A 25,409-nucleotide genomic window follows, 5' to 3' on the forward strand; every position below is an offset into this window, starting at 1 on the left:
GCTTTGACAGCTCTCTGACATCCAACCCCAGATCCTTAGCAAGGTTCCCCACAAAGGAGCCCTGCTCTGCTTCTTCTGGAACTGAATACTGAACCTTCTCAGACACTACCTGGCAGCAGAACACAGACCAGAATATGAACAGAAACAGTACTTGCCTCCTGGTGATCTTCCTTTTTCTCTCTGCCTGCTTTACTTCCATCACATCCATTGCATTTCCTGATTTCTTCCTTCTTTCAGTATAGTTTGCAAGACTCCCAGTACACTTAAGTGAGATGGCACCAATACTGTTCTTTTGAGCTGATCCTTGGGAAACTGAGAGCTTTCCTTTCTTGAGCAGCTTTTAAAATAAAAGCTTTTCCTTTCTGCTCCACTGATGTGTTAAGAGAGAGAGAGACTGCTCCAAGAGTCTCAGAAATGCTGAGCCATGGCTGCTCCCACGTTGTCCAACAGTGACACTCTGAGTCCACATGGGGAACTGTATTTGCCATTTCAATAATGGTACATAGTATCTAATTTCTAATGTAGAGAACTGCTTTTGATTTATCCCTTTACCATTGTTTTCAAGTTGTACCCCCCTCAATGGATTATTGATCAGACCTCATAGTTATTCACTCCATTAAGAACTCTTTTCTGTATGCAGGTCAATGAGACCAGAGTTCCAAATTTCTTTCTTCCATGTTTAATGTGCATTGAAAAAATCTAAATAATATTAAAAAACTATCACACGTGATTTTTTAATACATATTCCTATCAGAGGTTCAGCTGGGTAGACCCACATCCTCCTAGCATACTTTTCATTATCCAATTCACACATTAGTAGAACTTCAGGATAGTCCTTCTAGGACATTGTCAGAAATGGTCACCCAAACAACTTCCCCAAATTTCAGCAAGTTACCATTCATTGTTTTCTTTACGGGAACAAAAAACCCCCACATGCCTCATAAAATGTCCCCCAAATGCATCAATTCTTGCTACTGTAGTGTGTTTACAACTCCAACCATGACAGCATATTTTTAATAGAAAAATACAAGCGACATGTCACCAAAGAGCACTGGAATCAAAACAGCTTACAGTCATGTGACAGAGGAGTAAATAAACTTGCAGTCACATTTCCAGTGTAGCACCCATTGTAGCAGTGTGGAACTACCTAGAAGAACACACCTTTGGCTGAAGCTGTTTTCATTCATATTACAGGGAGAAAGCAACACACGACACCTTCTCTGGGGTTCAAAATTCTACTCCTACCTTACACTGGAAATCTCATTAAAATAGAAAATACCCCCCCAACCCTGTTTGTGTGTTGCTGCTGTAGTTCAATAGCGGATGAAGGTTGCAAATTACAACGAGCATTATGCAACCCATCTTACAATACAATTGCTTGTAAATTTCTTCCCAGAGTCCCCTCACCATTAAATCTCATTTTATCATGCTAAAATATACCAACAGCCAAAATAACTCAGCCAATAAAAGGGTTAAGTAAATTCATTATTACTTTTAAAAAAAAAGTCTTGTAGCAATGAGAATCTCAGTATCAGCTTACTGGTGGGCAGTTGGGTATGTAGTGGAAAGAGGTTATTGGTTGAAAGATGGGAATGAACACTTATTTGTCATAGGATACTTGGCCCTAGTTTTCATTGAGGCGGCATAACTAAACTTACCAGTAGCAAGGCAGGTGAGGGCTCACATTTATATACTTATTTATTGATAGAGGTTTTTTAAACCACCCACTATTTGGAAGTGTACTAAAAATATGAAATAAAAGCCAAATACAACATACTAAGTTAAAACAATTAAGAATGCATTAAATCAGGAACTCACATGCTGCACATGAAAATAGGATGATCCTAGCCGTCTCCCTATCTCCCATACATGATAGTTTTCAATATGTAGTGAACTATGTTTTTTATAGATGCCCACAAGGTTTTGTGAGCCTCCACCAGCAGTCCAAAGTAAGAGACAAAGACAGATCATCTGATGCATCAAGATAAAGATTTGTTGAAAGAAGATACTTCACAGAAGGATCACATATAAAGTAATAACTAAAAGAAGGTGGAGCTGAAAGTAATAGAAAGAAGACTGACATAGTTGTGAATATAATGAAAAAGCAGAGGCAGATGAGAAATATATTCTGATATTAGCAAAACAAAAAATCATGCTAATCTAAAATTATTTGCTCACCTGGACTACGATTAAGCCTTCATTGTTCAAGTTTAAATCTTCACCAGGTAGGATTGGATCCTTTGCCTCACAAGCCTCTTTATTGTTCAGAGTATTGGAATAATTTGCCTTTCTAGAGTCTGTAGTGAGAGAAACCTCCTGGCAGTAGGAGTGCAGAAATGCTCGGACTCCATCGATCCCCACAAACTGTGAGATAGGAGCACCACTGAGATTCACACTCCCCGACTCAAGCAGCTGAGAAGTTCTCCACCTGTGCAACTTGATGGCCAGTAACACAAGGAGGAAGATGAGGAACAAGCAGGAGACAAAAGCCACTGCAAGGACCAGGTAGAAGGTGAGGTCTGACGAAGGCTCTACAGGAGCTGAGATGCTGCTCAGGTCTGAGAGGATTGCAGGGATGGTGTCAGCCAGCACCACAGTCAGAGTGGCTGAAGCAGAGAGAGGTGGCTGCCCATTGTCCTTGACTAAAACCACCAGGCTTTGCTTGAGGGCATCTTTCTCCAGAAAGAAGCGGGCCGTCCTGATCTCTCCTGTGTGGAGCCCCAGAGTGAAGAGTCCTGGCTCGGTGGCCTTGATCAGCTGGTAGGAGAGCCAGGCATTCTGGCCAGAGTCCGCATCCACGGCCACCACCTTAGTGACCAGGTAGCCTGGCTCAGAGGAGCGAGGGGCCAGCTCTATCCCTGTGGAGCCGTCAGTGGGAGGGGAGGGGTACAGGATTTGGGGAGCATTGTCATTCTGGTCCAGGATGAAGAGAGTCACTGAGACGTTGGAGCTGAGTGGTGGAGAACCTCCATCCTGGGCCTTTACACGGAATCTAATGTCTCGAAACTCTTCATAATCAAAGGAGCTCAGAGCATATATAACCCCCGTCTCAGAGTTAATGGAGAGGTAGGAGGAGAGGCGGGAGTCACTTCTTTGGTCATCAGTGATGGAATATGTTATTCTGGCATTTTCTTCCCAGTCAAGATCATTTGCTCTTAAGGAAGAGACCATCGCTCCTCTTTGGTTATTCTCAACAAAATAGAAAGTATAGTCTGTTTTTTCAAAGAGGGGCGGGTTGTCATTTGTGTCTAAAACATGAAGTGTGATGACTGTGACTGCAGAAAGAGGGGGGACTCCATGGTCAGAAACAGTGACAGTAATATTGAAGACTGACACCTGTTCCCTGTCAAGGGCACCATCAGTCACCAAACTGTAAAAGTTATCCATGGACTTCTTTAGCTGGAAAGGGAGGTTGCTAGGGATTGAACATGTGATTTCCCCATTGATTCCTGAATCTCGGTCTTGGACATTTAAAATGGCAATTACCGTTTGGGATGGTGAACTTTCAAGTATGGTGTTTGTGGCAAAGTTAACTGATAATTCAGGTGCATTGTCATTCAGATCTGTAACTGATATCACAACTTTTGATCTGTCACTCAGGCCTCCTCCATCTTTGGCTTGTATGTCAAATGCATATAAAGATGATTCCTCATAATCAAGATTCCCAATAAGGATGATTTCCCCTGTTGTGGAATTTAACAGAAACATTTGGGAGTCTCGCTTTGTGATTTGTTGGAAAGAGTATCTAATGTCTCCATTGATTCCTTCATCCATATCAGTTGCTCTCACTGTCAAAAGTGTGGACCACTTGGGGATATTCTCATTGACACTCACTTCATAGAGAGGTTGGCTGAAAACTGGTGCATTGTCATTTGCATCAAGGACAGCGATGTGGATTTGTAATGTGCCAGATCTGATGGGATCACCTCCATCAGTAGCTATGAGAAGCAAATCGTAAGCTGATTGTTCCTCTCTGTCCAGTGATTTTTCCAACACAAGTTCAGCAAGTCTGACACCATTTTCTTCTGTTTGCACATGCAAAGTAAAATGGCTGCTGCCTGTGAGTTGATAGCTCTGCACTGAATTTATCCCCCAATCTGGATCTTGAGCTTTGGGTAGAGGGATCTGGAATCCAGGCACAGATGCCTCGTTGATTTCCAGCTCCTGTTCCCATAGAGAGAAGTGGGGAGCATTATCATTTATATCTGTAATTTCCACTTCAATTCCATAAAGCTTCAATTTGCTTTCAACAAGAACCTGAAACTTCAACATACATTTCTCTGCCTCTCCACAAATTTCCTCTCTGTCTATTCTCTCAGATATCTGCAAATGGTCATTGTTGGCATTCAAAGAGAAGTACTGAATCATACCTACAGGGTAAACAATGCGGAGTCCGTGGTCTGGGAGCTGCTTGCCATCCATTCCCAGGTCCTTTGCAACATTCCCCACGGAAGAGCCTTTGTGCATCTCTTCTGGAATGGAGTAGTGGATCTGCCCAGAAATTGCCTTCCAAGAAGACATCATGAAAAGGAACTGGAAGATTCCCTTTCTGCAGTTCCACAGCCTCTGAGTTCCTTCCATCCTTGCAGCAGGTTAAAGGACCTTAGATTCTGGTTCAAATGATGCTGTATCCAATTTTTTTAAGAAAAATGCACTTCCATTTCTTCTTTACACTGACAAGCAGCTTGTTCCTTCAGATATTTTGTGTTTGTGTTTAACAGAAAGGCAACTTCAATTGGTCAGGATTTCACATTTCTGCTCCGTTCTGGTCAACAGTGACACCCAGAGGATCAAGCCCAAACTGCAAAAACTTCACTTTTGAAAATTAAATAAACACCATTTCACTGTACTACTGTTATTATATGCAAATATAGCTAGGATAACTTTAATCTTTTCCCTTAGAATTTACCCACTAAGGATAAATAAGAGTGACGACTTTTGTTGCTGTAATCAAATTGAAAAGGAGCAGCAAAGACAAGTGTGTTTAGGGTTCCTGCCCTACCCCATTACTGGAAATTCTGGAATAAATGTTATGGATCTTTCCCAGCAATGTTTTTGGCTGGCTTTTCTAAGGGAATATTCAATAGATTTTTTCTTGATGGAGAAACACTAGTAAACCACCAGTACATCCTTGTGACCTCTGGCACTTCACTCCTCTCAGCTCCTATTTGTTCATTCACATCTCTAGGCTGTTCATCTTCAAACTGAATTTTTATTTTTTAGGTACGTGTTACATAAGCCCTACTTGGGCATACACTGTCCGTACATGAGCAAACACCTGAGGAGAAATATGGAGTGCTTCTTAGTCCTTTCCTGTCCAGCATTTCATCTGTACACAGTCTAGATCCCTCCATGAATTTGAGGACCAAGGTGTGAGGTGGGGAGCTTACTCTACTTGTAGGGGCCCCACACATGATTTAGAATTTTGCACCATCATGTTTTCTTTGCTTACACTTGAGGAGATGGTTCAAATAAGGCTGTACTGGGTAGGAGATGCATATCAGGAATGTCCCAGTTCAAATCAAACTTCAACCATGAGCTCATTAGTTGTCCTTGGGCAAGACTCCCTTCCTCCTCTCTCTGGTTGAGTTCACACAGCAGTTTCCTCCATTTCCCTGATGTTTCCCTAACTATTAATTTCTGCATTATATTCAAGTTTTCACATGGTATGAAATCCACTTCATTTCCATGTTATTTAATTGCAGGGAAAAATACATTTGCTGCTCCCTTAAACCGGAAAATAGCAGGAGTAAAGTGATGAAATTTGGGGCCGCATACATGGGGGAATGAATACATACACAGCTATGGGTGGAATAGTGGCAATGTTATCCAATGATGTTCATTGTTGCGTCACACCACGCACTCTGATGTGAATGAAATTTAGTGGAACACGATATATTGCTCATATATTGATATGCTGATATATTGGTCAAAAATATACACATAACACAACTGGTAATGCAGTGTGAAAGCATCATTGGAAAACAGAAAAGAAGCACTAGCGTTCTAGTCAGGAAAACTTATGCAATATTTGCCATATCTAAATGCATCCTCTATCCATCTTATCCACAACATGAGGAAAATATTGCTGATCTATCTTTCTGGGTTATTGAAGACTTACAAGGGAATGTATATCAACCATTTTCTACACTAAAGTGCTCTATAAACACCAAGTATTACTGTAAAGTGCAAAGAAGGCCATGTCCACCTTAATTTATTGCTCACAATGTGCCTAGAAGAAAATAAAGCCAAGACGAATGCTATTAAAGCCAATTATTATTACTACACCACTTCACATTACAGAGATAAAAAGAAACAGGAAGAGATGGGTGGCACACACAATGGGGTGGAGCTGTGGAGTGACCCTCCAACACTAGTGTTGTTGCTGGGGCTTACCTGGTCAGGGCTGGGCTGACACAACTGTGTGGCTGGGGCTGGGCAGGTGCACCAGCAGCCGTGCTAGATGTTCCCACAGTTAAAAGCACATGTCTCCAGCCTCACTGCTGCCCCATCCAGGTAGGCAACTGTGCATGGGGGTGGGGGTGAATTCACCTGCTTCCCACCACCATGCATGTCACTACTGCAGGTGGGTAATTTTCAATGGCAGCTTATGAGCTCATGTGTGACAATCAGTTGTCAAGCTCAGAACAAGCATTATAAAAAACTAGCATGTGATGACCTGTTAAACAGCAGAGTTAGATGGTTTTCAGTCATCTTTCTTGGAGAGCGTGATGCTCTTCTGCTTCTTGTTCTACAAAATCAGCAGGACTACTAAAACTGCTGTACTGAATTTGCTGAATGCTTTCCCCCAGAAGACAGAAAATCAAGTATCTAATCCACTAAGCAATGCCATAAAAGTTTCTTTCAAAATTAGTCTTCATCTCTCACTACAGAATATGCACTGGCAACAAACTTTTCGACACATTAGGCACGATCCAGCATTAATGTATATGAAGTAGCAGATACAGGGGTGTGCAGCTGTATGTCCTTGCCAGATTGCCTTTCCATGGGAAAGCATTCCAAGTCCAAGAGGTGAGAGGGCATCTAACATTGTTAAGACTCAATAGACATTTGACACCTATGTTACTACAGCTTGGAAGCATGACTGGAGATGGTATAGGTAGAAATACTAGCCTCATGCACACTCACCTACATACATACTGTTGACCACAACTGTTCCAGCTGCTCATAATTTCTAAGTATACATTGCAAATGCTCGTAGCTGTTTTGCCTGTTAAGCATGGATTCATGATGCAGACATATTTGGGTTGGCATACAGGTCAATACAGGGACCACTGTTTTTCCCTATTGCTCATTGCCTGTGTTTTGTCTTTCTAGTATATGGTTTTTGGAGATGGGGAATTGATGCATTTTATTTATTTATTTATTTATTTATTTAAAATAATTATATAGTCCTGTCCCACACTCAAAGAATATCTAGGTTGTGTATAATATTAATTTAAGACCATATAAGCACCAGTTCAATGCAATAATATGAATAATAAAGTACAGTATATAATACTGTTGTCAGGAACTTAGTGGAGTTGAACACCGATGGCCAGCAAATACTTGGTCACATAGATACATCTTTAAATGTTGATGAAAACACTGCACTGTACATTAGTATTGAATTCAAAAGGGCAGACTGTTCCGCGACAGAGAATGCCATCCTCATGGTTGCCAGAACATGTACTGATGCAGGTAATGAGACCACCAGGAATGTCTCCACTGAAGATCTTGGTGAACTGTTGAATTGATATGAGAACAATCATTATCTTCAACAATCTTGTGCTAAGTTGTTTTAGAAAGGATGAGGTAACATGGTGGAGAATTTAGGAGTGCTTCATTAATCTTTTGTGATATATTGGGACAGTCTCCTTTGGGAAGTTGTGGACTCTCCTTCCTTGGAGTTTTTTTTAGCAGAGGTTGGATGGCCATCTGCCATGGATGCTCTAGCTGAGATTCCTGCATTGCAGGGTGTTGGACCAGATGACCCTTGGGTCCCTTGCAACTCTATGATTCCATGAGAGACAGACTACTTGCTCCACTCATTGATCAAACAAAGGCTGTGCATGAGCTCTATTCATTCTGCAACCAGGAATAAACAGTCACAGGACCTGAGGAGTGTTTTACAACTGATAGCTTCCATCAATGCTTCACCATAACATACATTGTGCTTTTCCAATCAGACCCAACTGTGTATGAGTTTTAATTTGTTTTAATCTATTCTGTTGTGATTTAAACTTTCTGTGTGCTTTAAATTATGGTTGTCATTTTTAACTATTATTTTTATTCATTTTTAATAATATAACAGTTTAACAATGTAGAACATTTATATACGCTCAAACTGAAAAATACAAAAACACAGATCTCCATTGTTCGTTTAAAACTTCCTTGTCTCAAACCACAAAACAGGCTTTTAGTTCTGCCTTCAACCCTTTAATGTTCAATTTCCCTTCCCTTCTTCTTGAAGCCAAAAAGCAGCTCAGGCACTGAATGTAAATTATCACCAGCTGATGGAAAAATCTCCCTCAGTTAGAAATTATAACTGTCCTAAAAATAATTAAGAAAGGGAGGCTTTTGCAGATCCTATACCCATCACGGTTATTTCATGGCTTTGGGGCAAGATGAAAATTCCTCAGCTCTCAAGTCGCTTAACCCCCATCCGAGTTCCTAGGAGCTTCTTGGTCTCTTGAACACAGAAAACAGCTTTTTCAAAGCACTAGAGATTAATCTCTTGTTCACTCTTTTTTCCAAAATAAATATAGGAACCAAGACTTATGTCTGGCTATCATCAATCACCATGTAATTATCTCTGTTGGCAGACCACCAACAAAAGATCTTCAATCCACTATTTCCTTCCCCACAACACATAAAAAACTCCCCACAAACTTCCTAATATTTACTTTAATAAAAAGGAGAAGTTTGCCAATAAAGAGAAAATTTTCAAACTTCTTGAAGAATATACAATGTAAGATTTTTTGACGTCTGTTTTTCTGTTGTTTTTTTAAGACATAACATTAAAATAGCTACATATTCAATTTTAGTTACAGATAGGTAGCCGTGTTGGTCTGCCATAGTCAAAATAAAAAAAATTCCTTCCAGTAGCACCTTAAAGACCAACTAAGTTAGTTCTTGGTATGAGCTTTCGTGTGCATGCACACTTCTTCAGATACAGTGTATCTGAAGAAGTGTGCATGCACACGAAAGCTCATACCAAGAACTAACTTAGTTGGTCTTTAAGGTGCTACTGGAAGGAATTTTTTTATATTCAATTTTAGTCATACTACGAAGGAAGGAAAGAAGGAAGGAAGGAAGAATAAGGACTGTCTCCACTCAAACATGCTATGTCATCCTGTGGTCCGAGATTGTCACCCTTTTTTTAATGTTTATTTTTCTATTTTTTTAAGACAGAACATTAAAATAGCTACATATTCAATTTTAGTCATACTACGAAGGAAAGAAGGAAGGAAGGAAGGAATGATAAGCATCTCCACTCAAACATGATATGCCATCCTGTGGTCCGAGATCATCACCCTAAGTCAGCATGCAAATGTGCATTTAGATAATTCTGACTGAGGCTCCCCCAACTTGCAATTTTGCCCTTCAACAAATGCTATAAGGCCCATTACATTAGCTTGATCTGCAACAGTAGCAGCTCAGTACTACTCCCTACCTACTTCCCTGGTGACATGGCCTGAATTGTCTGGGGTGCCAGTTTGATAACATCCACTGTTTACAAATAAATTCTCAAACAAGTGATAACACACCTAATTCCCTTAAAAAAGAAAAAAAATGCAATATAACTCACCATGCTGTCATTTTCCTTTTCAGAAATTAAATTACCTCCACTGACCATCAAAGAAATGTCAGAGTTGCCATTGCAAAGGAGGTTCTCTGCTATTTGGACAGTGGGCTGCAGGAATGTCAGCTCATTCCTCCTGGATTCAGAGGACAGACAGACCTGGTAGGAATAAGGCAAAGTTCCATCCTCATAATTGGGTGGGAATATGGCACCAGCCTTTGAATGGGGGTCAGGAATAAAGCACTGAAGGAAAGTGGGGTTCCTTGACCTTCGAAGCTTCATCAGAATGGTCAGAATCACCGTCACCAGGAACAGAAAGGACACCAAGGTCAAGGCCAATACCAAATAAAACTGTAGATCAGACTGATACTCTGAGTCATTTGGTTGGGAGTTCATTTCTGGAAGAGCCTCCTGGAAGTTCTCAGCAAACACCAGGCTCAACGTTGTGGTGGCTGAGAGAGGAGGATGCCCATTGTCCTTCACCAGGATGACCAGCCTCTGCTTCACTGCATCTCTCTCAAGTAATGCTCGGACTGTTTGCACCTCTCCTGTGTGGAAGCCAATGCTGAAGAGTGAGGGCTCTGTGGCCTGCAGGAGATGGAAGGAGAGCCAGGCATTGTGTCCCGAATCAGAGTCCACGGCCACTACCTTCGTCACCAGATAACCCGACTCAGCTGACCGAGGCACCATCTCAAAGAAAGGTGAGCCCTCTGTTGATTGTGAGGGGTACAGGATCTGCGGAGCGTTATCATTTCGATCCAAAACACATACTGTCACTGTGGCACTGCTATTGAGTGGTGGAGAACCTCCATCTTGGGCCTTCACTTGAATCTGAAACTCCCTGAATTGCTCATAGTCAAAGGAGCGTTGGGCATAGATGATTCCGGTCTCAGAGTTAATGGAGACATAGGAGGAAAGGGGCAGGTCCTTGATGCTGCTGTGAAGGATGGAGTAAGTGATTCTGGCATTGCGATCCAGATCTGGGTCAGAGGCCTTGATGTGGAAAATTGAAGCTCCAGATGGGTTGTTCTCTGGAACGTAGGCAGTGTAGGAAGATTTTTCAAAGGCTGGTGGGTTATCATTGATATCTGAGATCTGTATTGATATGGTTTTGTGTGTGGAGAGTGGAGGTGTGCCTTTGTCTGTGGCTATGATTGTAATATTATACTCAGGAGTCCTTTCTCTGTCAAGGGCACCATCTATGAGAAGCTTGAAGTAATTATCTGAAGATGAGACTATCAGGAATGGTACAAGTTCCTTCAGGTGACAGGTGACTTCTCCATTATCCCCAGAATCCCTGTCCTGAACTTTAATGAGAGCAATCACAGCTCCAGATGTGACATCTTCTGGAACTGGGCTGGACACGGAGGTAAGGATCACATCTGGAGCATTGTCATTCTCATCAAGAACCTCAACCTCCACATTGCAATGTGCCGCCAAGCCTCCTCCATCACTTGCCTGAATTATCATCACATAATATTGACTTTCTTCAAAATCAACACTTTCTTTGAGTGTAACTGTTCCGTCTCTGGGATCCAGATGAAACTTCTGCTTGGCTGTTTTTGGGATGTCACTGAAAGTGTAAGTGATCTGAGCATATGACCCTTCATCACTGTCAGATGCTTTGACTTGAAGCACAGAGGTTCCTTTGGGTGCACTCTCCTTCAGGCTCACTTTATAGATTGTCTGGGTGAAAACAGGAGCATTGTCATTAGCATCAAGAACTGTTACCAATATTTTGGCTGTTCCGGTTTTTGGAGGTTCTCCACCATCCATGGCTGTAAGGACCATGTGGTGCATCTGTTCCTTTTCCCTGTCCAATTGTTTCTGCAATATTAATTCTGCATATTTCCCACCATCATTGCCAGCTTTAATTTCAAGTTTGAAATATGGAGTTGAGCTCAGCTGATAATTCTGGAGGGAGTTTATTCCGATATCATCATCTTCAGCATTTCCAAGAGCAAATCGAGTTCCTGGCAGAGTAGATTCACTAAATTTAAGCTCAATATTTTCATTCTGGAAATGTGGAGCATTGTCATTGATGTCCTGGATAAAAATATTTACGTGGAAAATATTCAAAGGATTGTGTGCCACAACTTCTAATTTGAGGACACAAGTAGATGATTTACCACAAATCTCTTCCCGGTCTATTCTCTCATTTACATACAGGTTGCCATTTTGTTCATTCAGATCAAAGAATTGCTTTTCTGAAGAAATACCAAGCTTGCGCTTTGACAGCTCTCTGATATCCAACCCCAGATCTTTAGCAAGGTTCCCCACAAAGGAGCCCTGCTCTGCTTCCTCTGGAACTGAATACTGAACCTTCTCAGATACTACCTGGCAGCAGAACACAGACCAGAATATGAACAGAAACAGTACTTGCCTCTTGGTGATCTTCCTTGTTCTCTCTGCCTGCTTTATTTCCATCAAATCCATTGCCTTTCCTGATTTCTTCCTTCTTTCAGTATAGTTTGCAAGACTCCCAGTACACTAATGTGAGATAATACCAATACTGTTCTTTTGAGCTGATTCTTGGGAAACTGAGAGCTTTCCTTTCTTGAGCAGCTTTTAAAATAAAAGCTTTTCCTTTCTGCTCCACTGATGTGTTAAGAGAGAGAGAGACTGCTCCAAGAGTCTCAGAAATGCTGAGCCATGGCTGCTCCCACGTTGTCCAACAGTGACACTCTGAGTCCACATGGGGAACTGTATTTGCCATTTCAATAATGGTACATAGTATATAATTTCTAATGTAGAGAACTGCTTTTGATTTATCCCTTTACCATTGTTTTCAAGTTGTACCCCCCTCAATGGATTATTGATCAGACCTCATAGTTATTCACTCCATTAAGAACTCTTTTCTGTATGCAGGTCAATGAGACCAGAGCTCCAAATTTCTTTCTTCCATGTTTAATGTGCATTAAAAAAATCTAAATAATATTAAAAAACTATCACACGTGATTTTTTAATACATATTCCTATCAGAGGTTCAGCTGGGTAGACCCACATCCTCCTAGCATACTTTTCATTATCCAATTCACACATTAGTAGAACTTCAGGATAGTCCTTCTAGGACATTGTCAGAAATGGTCACACAAACAACTTCCCCAAATTTCAGCAAGTTACCATTCATTGTTTTCCTTACGGGAACAACAACCCCCCCCCACATGTCTCATAAAATGTCCCCCAAATGCATCAATTCTTGCCACTGTAGTGTGTTTACAACTCCAACCATGACAGCATATTTTTAATAGAAAAATACAAGCGACATGTCACCAAAGAGCACTGGAATCAAAACAGCTTACAGTCATGTGACAGAGGAGTAAATAAACTTGCAGTCACATTTCCAGCGTGGCACCCATTGTAGCAGAGTGGAACTACCTAGAAGAACACACCTTTGGCTGAAGCTGTTTTCATTCATATTACAGGGAGAAGGCAACACACGACACCTTCTCTGGGGTTCAAAATTCTACTCCTACCTTACACTGGAAATCTCATTAAAATAGAAAATACCCCCCAACCCCGTTTGTGTGTTGCTGCTGTAGTTCAATAGCGGATGAAGGTTGCAAATTACAAGGAGCATTATGCAACCAATCTTACAATACAATTGCTTGTAAATTTCTTCCCAGAGTACCCTCACCATTAAATCTCCTCATTTTATCATGCTAAAATATACCAACAGCCAAAATAACTCAGCCAATAAAAGGGTTAAGTAAATTCATTATTACTTTTAAAAAAAGAAGTCTTGTAGCAATGAGAATCTCAGTATCAGCTTACTGGTGGGCAGTTGGGTATGTAGTGGAAAGAGGTTATTGGTTGAAAGATGGGAATGAACACTTATTTGTCATAGGATACTTGGCCCTAGTTTTCATTGAGGCGGCACAACTACAACTTACCAGTAGCAAGGCAGGTGAGGGCTCACATTTATATACTTATTTATTGATACAGATTTTTTAAACCACCCACTATTTGGAAGTGTAATAAAAATATGAAATAAAATCCAAATACAACATTTAAAGCTAAAACAATTTAGAATCAATCTCACAGGAACTCACCTACTGCACATGAAAATAGGATGAGCCTAGCCTTCTCCCTATCTCCTTTACATGATACTTTCAATATGTAGTGAACTATGTTTTTTTATAGATGTGCACAAGATTCTGTGAGCCTCCACCAGCAGTCCAAAGTAAGAGACAAAGACAGATCATCTGATGGATCAAGATAAAGATTTGTTGAAAGAAGATACTTCACAGAAGGATCACATATAAAGTAATAACTAAAAGAAGGGGGAGCTGAAAGTAATAGAAAGAAGACTGACATAGTTGTGAATATAATGAAAAAGCAGAGGCAGACGAGAAATATATTCTGATATGAGCAAAACAAAAAATCATGTTAATCTAAAATTATTTGCTCACCTGGAGTACGATTAAGCCTTCACTGTTCAAGTTTAAATCTTCACCAGGTAGGATTGGATCCTTTGCCTCACAAGCTTCTTTATTGTTCAGAGTATTGGAATAATTTGCCTTTCTAGAGTCTGTAGTGAGAGAAACCTCCTGGCAGTAGGAGTGCAGAAATGCTCGGACTCCGTCAATCCCCACAAACTGTGAGATAGGAGCGCCACTGAAATTCACACTCCCCGTCTCAAGCAGCTGAGAATTTCTCCACCTGTGCAACTTGATGGCCAGTAAGACAAGGAGGAAAGTGAAGAACAAGCAAGAGACAAAAGCCACTGCAAGGACCAGGTAGAAGGTGAGGTCAGACGGAGGCTCCACAGGAGCTGAGATGCTGCTCAGGTCTGAGAGGATTGCAGGGATGGTGTCAGCCAGCACCACAGTCAGAGTGGCTGAAGCAGAGAGAGGTGGCTGCCCATTGTCCTTGACTAAAACCACCAGGCTTTGCTTGAGGGCATCTTTCTCCAGAAAGAATCGGGCCGTCCTGATCTCTCCCGTGTGGAGCCCCAGAGTGAAGAGCCCTGGCTCGGTGGCCTTGATCAGCTGGTAGGAGAGCCAGGCATTCTGGCCAGAGTCCGCATCCACGGCCACCACCTTAGTGACCAGGTAGCCTGGCTCTGAGGAGCGAGGGGCCAACTCTATCCCTGTGGAGCCGTCGGTGGGAGGGGAGGGGTACAGGATTTGGGGAGCATTGTCATTCTGGTCCAGGATGAAGAGAGTCACTGAGACATTGGAGCTGAGTGGTGGAGAACCTCCGTCCTGGGCCTTTACATGGAATCTAATGTCTCGAAACTCTTCATAATCAAAGGAGGTCAGAGCATATATAACCCCTGTCTCAGAGTTAATGGAGAGGTAGGAGGAGAGGCGGGAGTCACTTCTTTGGTCATCAGTGATGGAATATGTTATTCTGGCATTTTCTTCCCAGTCAAGATCATTTGCTCTTAAGGAAGAGACCATCGCTCCTCTTTGGTTATTCTCAACAAAATAGAAAGTATAGTCTGTTTTTTCAAAGAGGGGTGGGTTGTCATTTGTGTCTAAAACATGAAGTGTGATGACTGTGACTGCAGAAAGAGGGGGGACTCCATGGTCAGTAACAGTGACTGTAATATTGAAGACTGACACCTGTTCCCTGTCAAGGGCACCATCAGTCACCAAACTGTAAAAGTTATCCATGGACTTCTTTAGCTGGAAAGGGAGGTTGCTAGGGATTGAACATGTGATTTCCCCATTGATTCCTGAATCTCGGTCTTGGACATTTAAAATGGCAATTACCGTTTGGGATGGTGAACTTTCAAGTATGGTGTTGGTGGCAAAGTTAACTGATAATTCGGGTGCATTGTCATTCAGATCTGTAACTGATATCACAACTTTTGATCTGTCACTCAGGCCTCCTCCATCTTTGGCTTGTATCTCAAATGCATATAAAGATGATTCCTCATAATCAAGATTCCCAATAAGGATGATTTCACCAGTTGTGGAATTTAACAGAAACATTTGGGAGTCTCGCTTTGTGATTTGTTGGAAAGAGTATCTAATGTCTCCATTGATTCCTTCATCCATATCAGTGGCTCTCGCTGTCAAAAGTATGGACCACTTCGGGATATTCTCATTGACACTCACTTCATAGAGGGGTTGGCTGAAAACTGGTGCATTGTCATTTGCATCAAGGACAGCGATGTGGATTTGTAATGTGCCAGACCTGATAGGATCACCTCCATCAGTAGCTATGAGGAGCAGATCGTAAGCTGATTGTTCCTCTCTGTCCAGTGATTTTTCCAACACAAGTTCAGCAAGTCTGACACCATTTTCTTCTGTTTGCATATGCAAAGCAAAATGGCTACTGCCTGTGAGTTGATAGCTCTGCACGGAATTTATCCCCCAATCTGGATCTTGAGCTTTGGGTAGAGGGATCTGGAATCCAGGCATAGATGCCTCATTGATTTCCAGCTCCTGTTCCCATAGAGGGAAGTGGGGAGCATTATCATTTATATCTGTAATTTCCACTTCAATTCCATAAAGCTTCAATTTCCTTTCAACAAGAACCTGAAACTTCAACAAACATTTCTCTGCCTCTCCACAAATTTCCTCTCTATCTATTCTCTCAGATATCTGCAAATGGCCATTGTTGGCATTCAAAGAAAAGTACTGAATCATACCTACAGGGTAAACAATGCGCAGTCCATGGTTTGGGAGCTGCTTGCCATCCATTCCCAGGTCCTTTGCAACATTCCCCACGGAAGAGCCTTTGTGCATCTCTTCTGGAATGGAGTAGTGGATCTGCCCAGAAACTGCCTTCCAAGAAAACATCATGAAAAGGCACTGGAAGATTCCCTTTCTGCAGTTCCACAGCCTCTGAGTTCCTTCCATCCTTGCAGCAGGTTAAAGGCCCTTAGATTCTGGTTCAAATGATGCTGTATCCAACTCTTTTCTACGGAAAATGTACATCCATTTCTTCTTTGCACTGACAAGCAGCTTGTTCCTTCAGATATTTTGTGTTTGTGTTTAACAGACAGGCAACTTCAACTGGGCAGGATTTCACATTTCTGCTCCGTTCTGGTGAACAGTGACACCCAGAGGATCAAGTGCAAACTGCAAAAACTTCAGATATAGCCAGGATAACTATTCTTTTTCCTTAGAATTTACCCACTAAGGATAAATAAAAGTGACGACTTTTGTTGCTGTAATCAAATTGAAAAGGAGCAGGAAAGACAAGTGTGTTTAGGGTTCCTGCCCTGCCCCATTACTGGGATTTCTGGAATAAATGTTATGGATCTTTCTCAGCAATGTTTTCTGCTCGCTTTTCTAAGGGACTATTAAATAGATTTTTTCTTGATGGAGAAACAACACTAGTAAACCACCAGTACATCCTTGTAACCCCTGGCACTTCACTCCTCTCAGCTCCTATTTGTTCATTCACATCTCTAGGCTGTTCATCTTCAAACTGAATTTTTATTTTTTAGGTACGTGTTACATAAGCCCTACTTGGGCATACACTGTCCGTACATGAGCAAACATCTGAGGAGAAATATGCAGTTCTTCTTAGTCCTTTCCTGTCCAGCATTTCATCTGTACACAATCTAGATCCCTCCATGAATTTGAGGACCATGGTGTGAGGTGGGGAGCTTACTCCACTTGTAGGGGCCCCACACATGATATAGAATTTTGCACCATCATGTTTTCTTTGCTTACACTTGAGGAGATTGTTCAAATAAGGCTGTACTGGGTAGGAGATGCATATCAGGAATGCCCCAGTTCAAATCAAACTTCAACCATGAGCTCATTAGTTGTCCTTGGGCAAGACTCCCTTCCTCCTCTCTCTCTGGTTGAGTTCACACAGCAGTTTCCTCCATTTCCCTGATGTTTCCCTAACTATTAATTTCTGCATCATATTCAAGTTTTCACATGGCATGAAAGCCACTTCATTTCCATGTTATTTAATTGCAGGAAAAAATACATTTGCTGCTCCCTTAAACCGGAAAATCGCAGGAGTAAAGTGATGAAATTTGGGGCCGTATACATGGGGGAATGAATACATGCACAGCTATGGGTGGAATAGTGGCATTGTTATCCAATGATGTTCATTGTTGCGTCACACCACGCACTCTGATGTGAATGAAATTTAGTGGAACACGATATATTGCTCATATATTGATATGCTGATATATTGGTCAAAAATATACACATAACGCAACTGGTACTGCAGTGTGAAAGGAACATTGGAAAACAGAAAAGAAGCACTAGCGTTCTAGTCAGGAAAACTTATGCAATATTTGCCATATCTAAATGCATCCTCTCTCCATCTTATCCACAACATGAGGAAAATATTGCTGATCTATCTTTCTGGGTTATTGAAGAGTTACAAGGGAATGTATATCAACCATTTTCTACACTAAAGTGCTCTATAAACACCAAGTATGACTGTAAAGTGCAAAGGCCATGTCCACCTTCATTTATTGCTCACATTGTGCCTAGAAGACAATAAAGCCAAGACGAATGCTATTAAAGCTAATTATTATTACTATACCACATCACATTCCAGAGATAAACAGAAGCAGGAAGAGATTGGTGGCACACGCAATGGGGTGGAGCTTGGAGCCACCCTCCAACACTAGCGTTGTTGCTGGGGCTTACCTGGTCAGGGCTAGGCTGACACAACTGTGTGGTTGGGGCTGTGCAGGTGCACCAGCAGCCGTGCTAGATGTTCCCACAGTTAAAAGCACATGACTCCAGCCTCACTGCTGCCCCATCCAGGTAGGCAACTGTGCGTGGGGGTGGGGGTGAATTTACCAGCTGCCCACCACCATGCATGTCACTACTGCAGGAGGATAATTTTCAATGGCAGTTTATGAGATCATGTATGACAAGCAGAGGTAGATGGTTCTCAGTCATCTTTCTTGGAGAGCATGATGCTCTTCTGCTTCTTGTTCTACAAAATCAGCAGGACTACTAAAACTGCTATACTGAATTTGCTGAATGCTTTCCCCCAGAAGACAGAAAATCAAGTATCTGATCCACTAAGCAATGCCATAAAAGTTTCTTTCAAAATTAGTCTTCATCTCTCACTACAGAATATGCACTGGCAACAAACTTTTCAACACATTAGGCACAATCCAGCATTAATGTATATGAAGCAGCAAATACAGGGGTGTGTAGCTGTATGTCCTTGCCAGATTGCCTTTCCATGGGAAAGCATTCCAAGTCCAAGAGGTGAGAGGGCATCTAACGCTGTTATGACTCAATAGACATTTGTCATCTATGTTACTACAGCATGGAAGCATGACTGGAGATGTTATAGGTAGAAATAATAGCCACATGCACACTCACCTACATCCATACTGTTGACCACAACTGTTCCAACTGGTCATAATTTCTAATCATACATTGCAAATGCTCTTAGCTGTTCTGACTGTTAAGTAAAGGGGGAAGGAGATTTTGGGTTCATGATGCACACATATGTGGGTCGGTATATAGGTCAGTACAGGGACCACTGTTTTTCCCTATTGCTCATTGCCTGTGTTTTGTCTTTCTAGTATATGGTTTTTGGACTTGGGGGATTGATGCATTTTATTTATTTATTTATTTAAAATAATTATATAGGCCCTGTCCCACACTCAAAGAGTACCTAGGTTGTGTATAATATTAATTTAAGACCATATAAGCACCAGTAATAAAGTACAGTATATAATACTTTTGTCAGCAATTTAGTGGAGTTGAACACCAATGGCCAGCAAATACTTGGTCACATAGATACGTCTTTAAATGTTGATGAAAACACTGCACTGTACATTACTATTGAATTCAAAAGGGCAGACTGTTTCGCCACAGAGAATGCCATCCTCATGATTCCAGAACATGTACTGATACAGGTAATGAGACCACCAGGAATGCCTCCACTGAAGATCTTGGTGAACAGATGAATTGATATGAGAACAAGCATTATCTTGAACAATCTTGTGCTAAGTTGTTTTAGAAAGGATGAGGTAACATGTTGGAGAATTTAGGAGTGCTTCATTAATCTTTTGTGATATATTGGGACAGTCTCCTTTGGGAAGTTGTGGACTCTCCTTCCTTGGAGGTTTTTTTAGCAGAGGTTGGATGGCCATCTGCCATGGATGCTCTAGCTGAGATTCCTGCATTGCAGAGTGTTGGACCAGATGACCCTTGGGTCCCTTGCAACTCTATGATTCCATGAGAGACAGACTACCTGCTCCACACATTGATCAAAGAAAGGCTGTGCATGAGTTCTATTCATTCTGCAACCAGGAATAACCAGTCACAGGACCTGAGGAGTGTTTTACAACTGACAGCTTCCATCAATGCTTCACCATAACATACATTGTGCTTTTCCAATCAGACCCAACTGTGTATGAGTTTTAATTTGTTTTAATCTATTCTGTTGTGATTTAAACTTTCTGTGTGCTTTAAATTATGGTTGTCATTTTTAAATATTATTTTTATTCATTTTTAATAATATAACAGTTTAACAATGTAGAACATTTATATACGCTCAATCTGAAAAATACAAAAACACAGATCTCCATTGTTCGTTTAAAACTTCCTTGTCTCAAACCACAAAATAGGCATTTTGTTTTGCCTTCAACCCTTTAATGTTCAATTTCCCTTCCCTTCTTCTTGAAGCCAAAAAGCAGCTCACACATTGAATGTAAATTATCACCAGCTGATGGACAAATCTCCCTCGGTTATAAATTATAACTGTCCCAAAAATAATTAAGAAAGGGAGGCTTTTGCAGATCCCATACCCATCGCTTAATCCCATCCAAGTTCCTAGGAGCTGACTGCTTCTTGGTCTCTTGAACACAGAAAACAGCTTTTTCAAAGCACCAGAGATTAATCTCTTGTTCACTCTTTTTTCCAAAATGAATATGGGAACCAAGACTTATGTCTGGCTATCATCAATCACCATGTAATTATCTCTGTTGGCAGACCGCCAACAAAAGATATTCAATGCACTATTTCCTTCCCCACAACACATAAAAACTCCCCACAAACTTCCTAATATTTACCTTAATAATAAGGAGAAGTTTGCCAATAAACAGAAAATTTTCAAACTTCTTGAAGAATATACAATGTAATATTTTTTGATGTCTGTTTTTCTGTTGTTTTTTAAGACATAACATTAAAATAGCTACATATTAAATTTTAGTCATACTACGAAGGAAGGAAAGAAGGAAGGAAGGAAGGAAGGAAGGAAGGAAGGAAGGAAGGAAGGAAGGATAAGCACTGTCTCCACTCAAATATGCTATGCCATCCTGTGATCCAAGATTGTCACCCTAGGTCAGCATGCAAATGTGCATCTGGATAATTCTGACTGAGGTTCCCCCCAACTTGCAATTTTGCCCTTCAACAACTGCTAGAAGGCCCATTCCATTAGCTTGATCTGCAGCAGTAGCAGCTCAGTACTACTCCCTGCCTACTTCCCTGGTGACATGGCCTGAATTGTCTGGGGTGCCAGTTTGATAACATCCACTGTTTACAATTAAACTCTCAAACAAGTGATAACACCAAATTCCCTATAAGGAACATGAAATATAACTCACCGTGCTGTCATTTTCCTTTTCAGAAATTAAATTGCCTCCACTGACCATCAAAGAAATGTCAGAGTTGCCATTGCAAAGGATGTTCTCTGCTATTTGGACAGTGGGCTGCAGGAAAGTCAACTCATTCCTCCTGGATTCAGAGGACAGACAGACCTGGTAGGAATAAGGCAAAGTTCCGTCCTCATAATTGGGTGGGAATATGGCACCAGCCTTTGAATGGGGGTCAGGAATAAAGCACTGAAGGAAAGTGGGGTTCCTTGACCTTCGAAGCTTCATCAGAATGGTCAGAATCACCGTCACCAGGAACAGAAAGGACACGAAGGTCAAGGCCAATACCAAATAAAACTGTAGATCAGACTGATACTCTGAGTCATTTGGTTGGGAGTTCATTTCTGGAAGAGCCTCCTGGAAGTTCTCAGCAAACACCAGGCTCAACGTTGTGGTGGCTGAGAGAGGAGGATGCCCATTGTCCTTCACCAGGATGACCAGCCTCTGCTTCACTGCATCTCTCTCAAGTAATGCTCGGACTGTTTGCACCTCTCCTGTGTGGGAGCCAATGCTGAAGAGTGAGGGCTCTGTGGCCTGCAGGAGATGGAAGGAGAGCCAGGCATTGTGTCCCGAATCAGAGTCCACGGCCACCACCTTCGTCACCAGATAACCCGACTCAGCTGACCGAGGCACCATCTCAAAGAAAGGGGAGCCCTCGGTTGATTGTGAGGGGTACAGGATCTGCGGAGCGTTATCATTTCGATCCAAAACACATACTGTCACTGTGGCACTGCTATTGAGTGGTGGAGAACCTCCATCTTGGGCCTTCACTTGAATCTGAAACTCCCTGAATTGCTCATAGTCAAAGGAGCGTTGGGCATAGATGATCCCAGTCTCAGAGTTAATGGAGACATAGGAGGAAAGAGGCATGTCCTTGATGTTGCTGTGAAGGACGGAGTAAGTGATTCTGGCATTGCGATCCAGATCTGGGTCAGAGGCCTTGATGTGGAAAAATGAAGCTCCAGATGGGTTGTTCTCTGGAACGTAGGCAGTATAGGAAGATTTTTCAAAGGCTGGTGGGTTATCATTGATATCTGAGATCTGTATTGATATGGTTTTGTGTGTGGAGAGTGGAGGTGTGCCTTTGTCTGTGGCTGTGATTGTAATATTATACTCTGGAGTCCTTTCTCTATCAAGGGCACCATCTATTAGGAGCTTGAAGTAATTATCTGAAGATGAGACTATCAGGAATGGTACAAGTTCCTTCAGGTGACAGGTGACTTCTCCATTCTCCCCAGAATCCCTGTCCTGAACTTTAATGAGAGCAATCACAGCTCCAGATGTGACATCTTCTGGAACTGGGCTGGACACGGAGGTAAGGATCACATCTGGAGCATTGTCATTCTCATCAAGAACCTCAACCTCCACATTGCAATGTGCCGCCAATCCTCCTCCATCACTTGCCTGAATTATCATCACATAATATTGACTTTCTTCAAAATCAACACTTTCTATGAGTGTAACTGTTCCATCTCTGGGATCCAGATGAAACTTCTGCTTGGCTGTTTTTGGGATGTCACTGAAAATATAAGTGATCTCAGCATTTGACCCTTCATCACTGTCAGATGCTTTGACTTGGAGCACAGAGGTTCCTTTGGGTGCACTCTCCTTCAGGCTCACTTTATAGTTTGTCTGGGTGAAAACAGGAGCATTGTCATTAATATCAATAACTGTTACCAATATTTTGGCTGTTCCGGTTTTTGGAGGTTCTCCACCATCCATGGCTGTAAGGACCATGTGGTGCATCTGTTCCTTTTCCCTGTCCAATTGTTTCTGCAATATTAATTCTGCATATTTCCCACCATCATTGCCAGCTTTAATTTCTAGTTTGAAATATGGAGTTGAGCTCAACTGATAATTCTGGAGGGAGTTTATTCCGATATCATCATCTTCAGCATTTCCAAGAGCAAATCGAGTTCCTGGCAGAGTAGATTCACTAAATTTAAGCTCGATATTTTCATTTTGAAAATGTGGAGCATTATCATTGATGTCCTGGATAAAAATATTTACGTGGAAAATATTCAAAGGATTGTGTGCCACAACTTCCAATTTGAGGACACAAGTAGATGATTTACCACAAATCTCTTCCCGGTCTATTCTCTCATTTACATACAGGTTGCCATTTTGTTCATTCAGATCAAAGAATTGCTTTTCTGAAGAAATACCAAGCTTGCGCTTTGACAGCTCTCTGACATCCAAACCCAGATCTTTAACAAGGTTCCCCACAAAGGAGCCCTGCTCTGCTTCCTCTGGAACTGAATACTGAACCTTCTCAGACGCTACCTGGCAGCAGAACACAGACCAGAATATGAACAGAAACAGTACTTGCCTCTTGGTGATCTTCCTTGTTCTCTCTGCCTGCTTTACTTCCATCACATCCATTGCATTTCCTGATTTCTTCCTTCTTTCAGTATAGTTTGCAAGACTCCCAGTACACTTAAGTGAGATAGTACCAATACTGTTCTTTTGAGCTGATTCTTGGGAAACTGAGAGCTTTCCTTTCTTGAGCAGCTTTTAAAATAAAAGCTTTTCCTTTCTGCTCCACTGATGTGTTAAGAGAGAGAGAGACTGCTCCAAGAGTCTCAGAAATGCTGAGCCATGGCTGCTCCCACGTTGTCCAACAGTGACACTCTGAGTCCACATGGGGAACTGTATTTGCCATTTCAATAATGGTACATAGTATATAATTTCTAATGTAGAGAACTGCTTTTAATTTAACCCTTTACCATTGTTTTCAAGTTGTACCCCCCCAATGGATTATTGATCAGACCTTATAGTTATTCATTCCATTAAGAGCTCTTTTCAGAATGCATGTCAATGAGCCCAGAGTTCCAAATTTCTTTCTTCCATGTTTAATGTGCATTAAAAAAATCTAAATAATATTAGGAAATTATCACAAGTGAATTTTTAATATGTATTCCCGTCAGAGGTTCAGCTTGTGGTAATTTTAGGTTGACCCACACAGTGATGTGTTTTCAGCCAGTACATTTAAACAAAAGATATTTGTGAATAGGAAAATAGGGATGGGCCTTATACTAGTTCATATTTATTTTCCATTTAGCCCTCTATTGTTTATTTCAACAGGCGGAGCCTTTCTCTACTACTGATTAGAGAGGTGCTAAGGCAACTTCCAGTGTAATATTTTAAAATATAATTATATTTTGTTATATCATGCGCTACTTTGCAATGCCTTGGGCTTGAAAAAGAAATCATTACTGCATTTGTTTTGCAAGATATTTTTATATGATGCTCAATGTGATCACCCAGTAATCTCCTGTCAAGAAGAGATATGTTTTTGCTACAATTTGAGGGCAGTAGTTGTGGGTGAGGAATATTTCATAGAATCATAGAATCATAGAGTTGGAAGAGACCACAAGGGCCATCGAGTCCAACCCCCTGCCAAGCAGGAAACACCATCAGAGCATTCCTGACATATGGTTGTCAAGCCTCTGCTTTATTTTCTACATCTTTATTTTCTACATCTTCTAAATTGGAAAGGTTTCCATAGGTAGACAAATGGTAGTATCCAGTTGGTTCAATTCAAAAGTTCTTACTTTCTTTTTTTAAGCTTTCCTTGAAATCCCCAACCCGAACAACTCAAGAGGTATTTTTTGAGAACATAAAAAGTATGTATTAGGAAAGTGCAGACCTGTCAGTTTCAGTTCTCTCTGTTTCTCTGTTTTCCAATCTTAAATTCAGTTCTTGACATCTCTTCAGCAATTTGTGGTTTAAAAAGAAGCAACCTGGTGAAAATTAGGCAGAATACTATTTCCCAGGGAAAGCTCACGAGCTGGATTTTACTTGAGCTGTCAGCAAACAACTATTCTCTATAGTTGGTGGATGGACTATTGTGGGATATTTGCTCAAGGTGGGATGGAAAGTCTCCTCACAGCCAGACTCCTGCCAGGCAGAGCCTGGCCACATCAATTATACCACTGTGTATTCACTTCTGTCCTCATGGAACACCTGTCATCCCATGATGATTGCTGTTCTACCATACATAGTTCTCTTCATACAAACAATCAGCAACACAGAGTGGGAGACGGTGCT

At 41.4% G+C, this 25,409-nt stretch overlaps 3 protein-coding genes across 3 annotated transcripts in view; all 3 read right to left on the reverse strand.

Moving 5' to 3' along the window:
- Window positions 1-25,409, reverse strand: part of LOC310713855 (uncharacterized protein) — a 305,933-nt gene that overhangs the window by 226,366 nt on the left and 54,158 nt on the right.
- LOC310714145 (protocadherin gamma-A6-like) lies at window positions 2,167-8,861 on the reverse strand (the record flags this gene model as incomplete). Its single annotated transcript, XM_083519208.1, has 2 exons — window positions 6,209-8,861; window positions 2,167-5,164 (listed from the first exon to the last, which is right to left on the reverse strand). Exon 2 carries the CDS (start codon window positions 4,579-4,581, stop codon window positions 2,167-2,169), a length of 2,415 nt encoding a protein of 804 aa, XP_083375334.1. The 5' UTR covers window positions 4,582-5,164; window positions 6,209-8,861.
- LOC310713826 (uncharacterized protein) overlaps window positions 5,031-25,409 on the reverse strand; it is a gene marked incomplete at its 3' end in the record, with an annotated part of 47,458 nt that continues 27,079 nt past the window's right edge. The window contains exons 4-8 of the mRNA XM_083518392.1: window positions 21,312-23,763; window positions 14,218-16,632; window positions 9,812-12,142; window positions 7,620-7,745; window positions 5,031-5,204 (exon numbers count right to left, since the gene is read on the reverse strand). Coding sequence (XP_083374518.1) covers window positions 5,031-5,204; window positions 7,620-7,745; window positions 9,812-12,142; window positions 14,218-16,632; window positions 21,312-23,763 — 7,498 coding nt within the window. The remainder of the gene's footprint in view (window positions 5,205-7,619; window positions 7,746-9,811; window positions 12,143-14,217; window positions 16,633-21,311; window positions 23,764-25,409) is intronic.

This window comes from Podarcis liolepis, assembly GCF_965112155.1.
Source record: "Podarcis liolepis genome assembly, chromosome: 8".
NCBI classification, from domain to species: domain Eukaryota; kingdom Metazoa; phylum Chordata; class Lepidosauria; order Squamata; family Lacertidae; genus Podarcis; species Podarcis liolepis.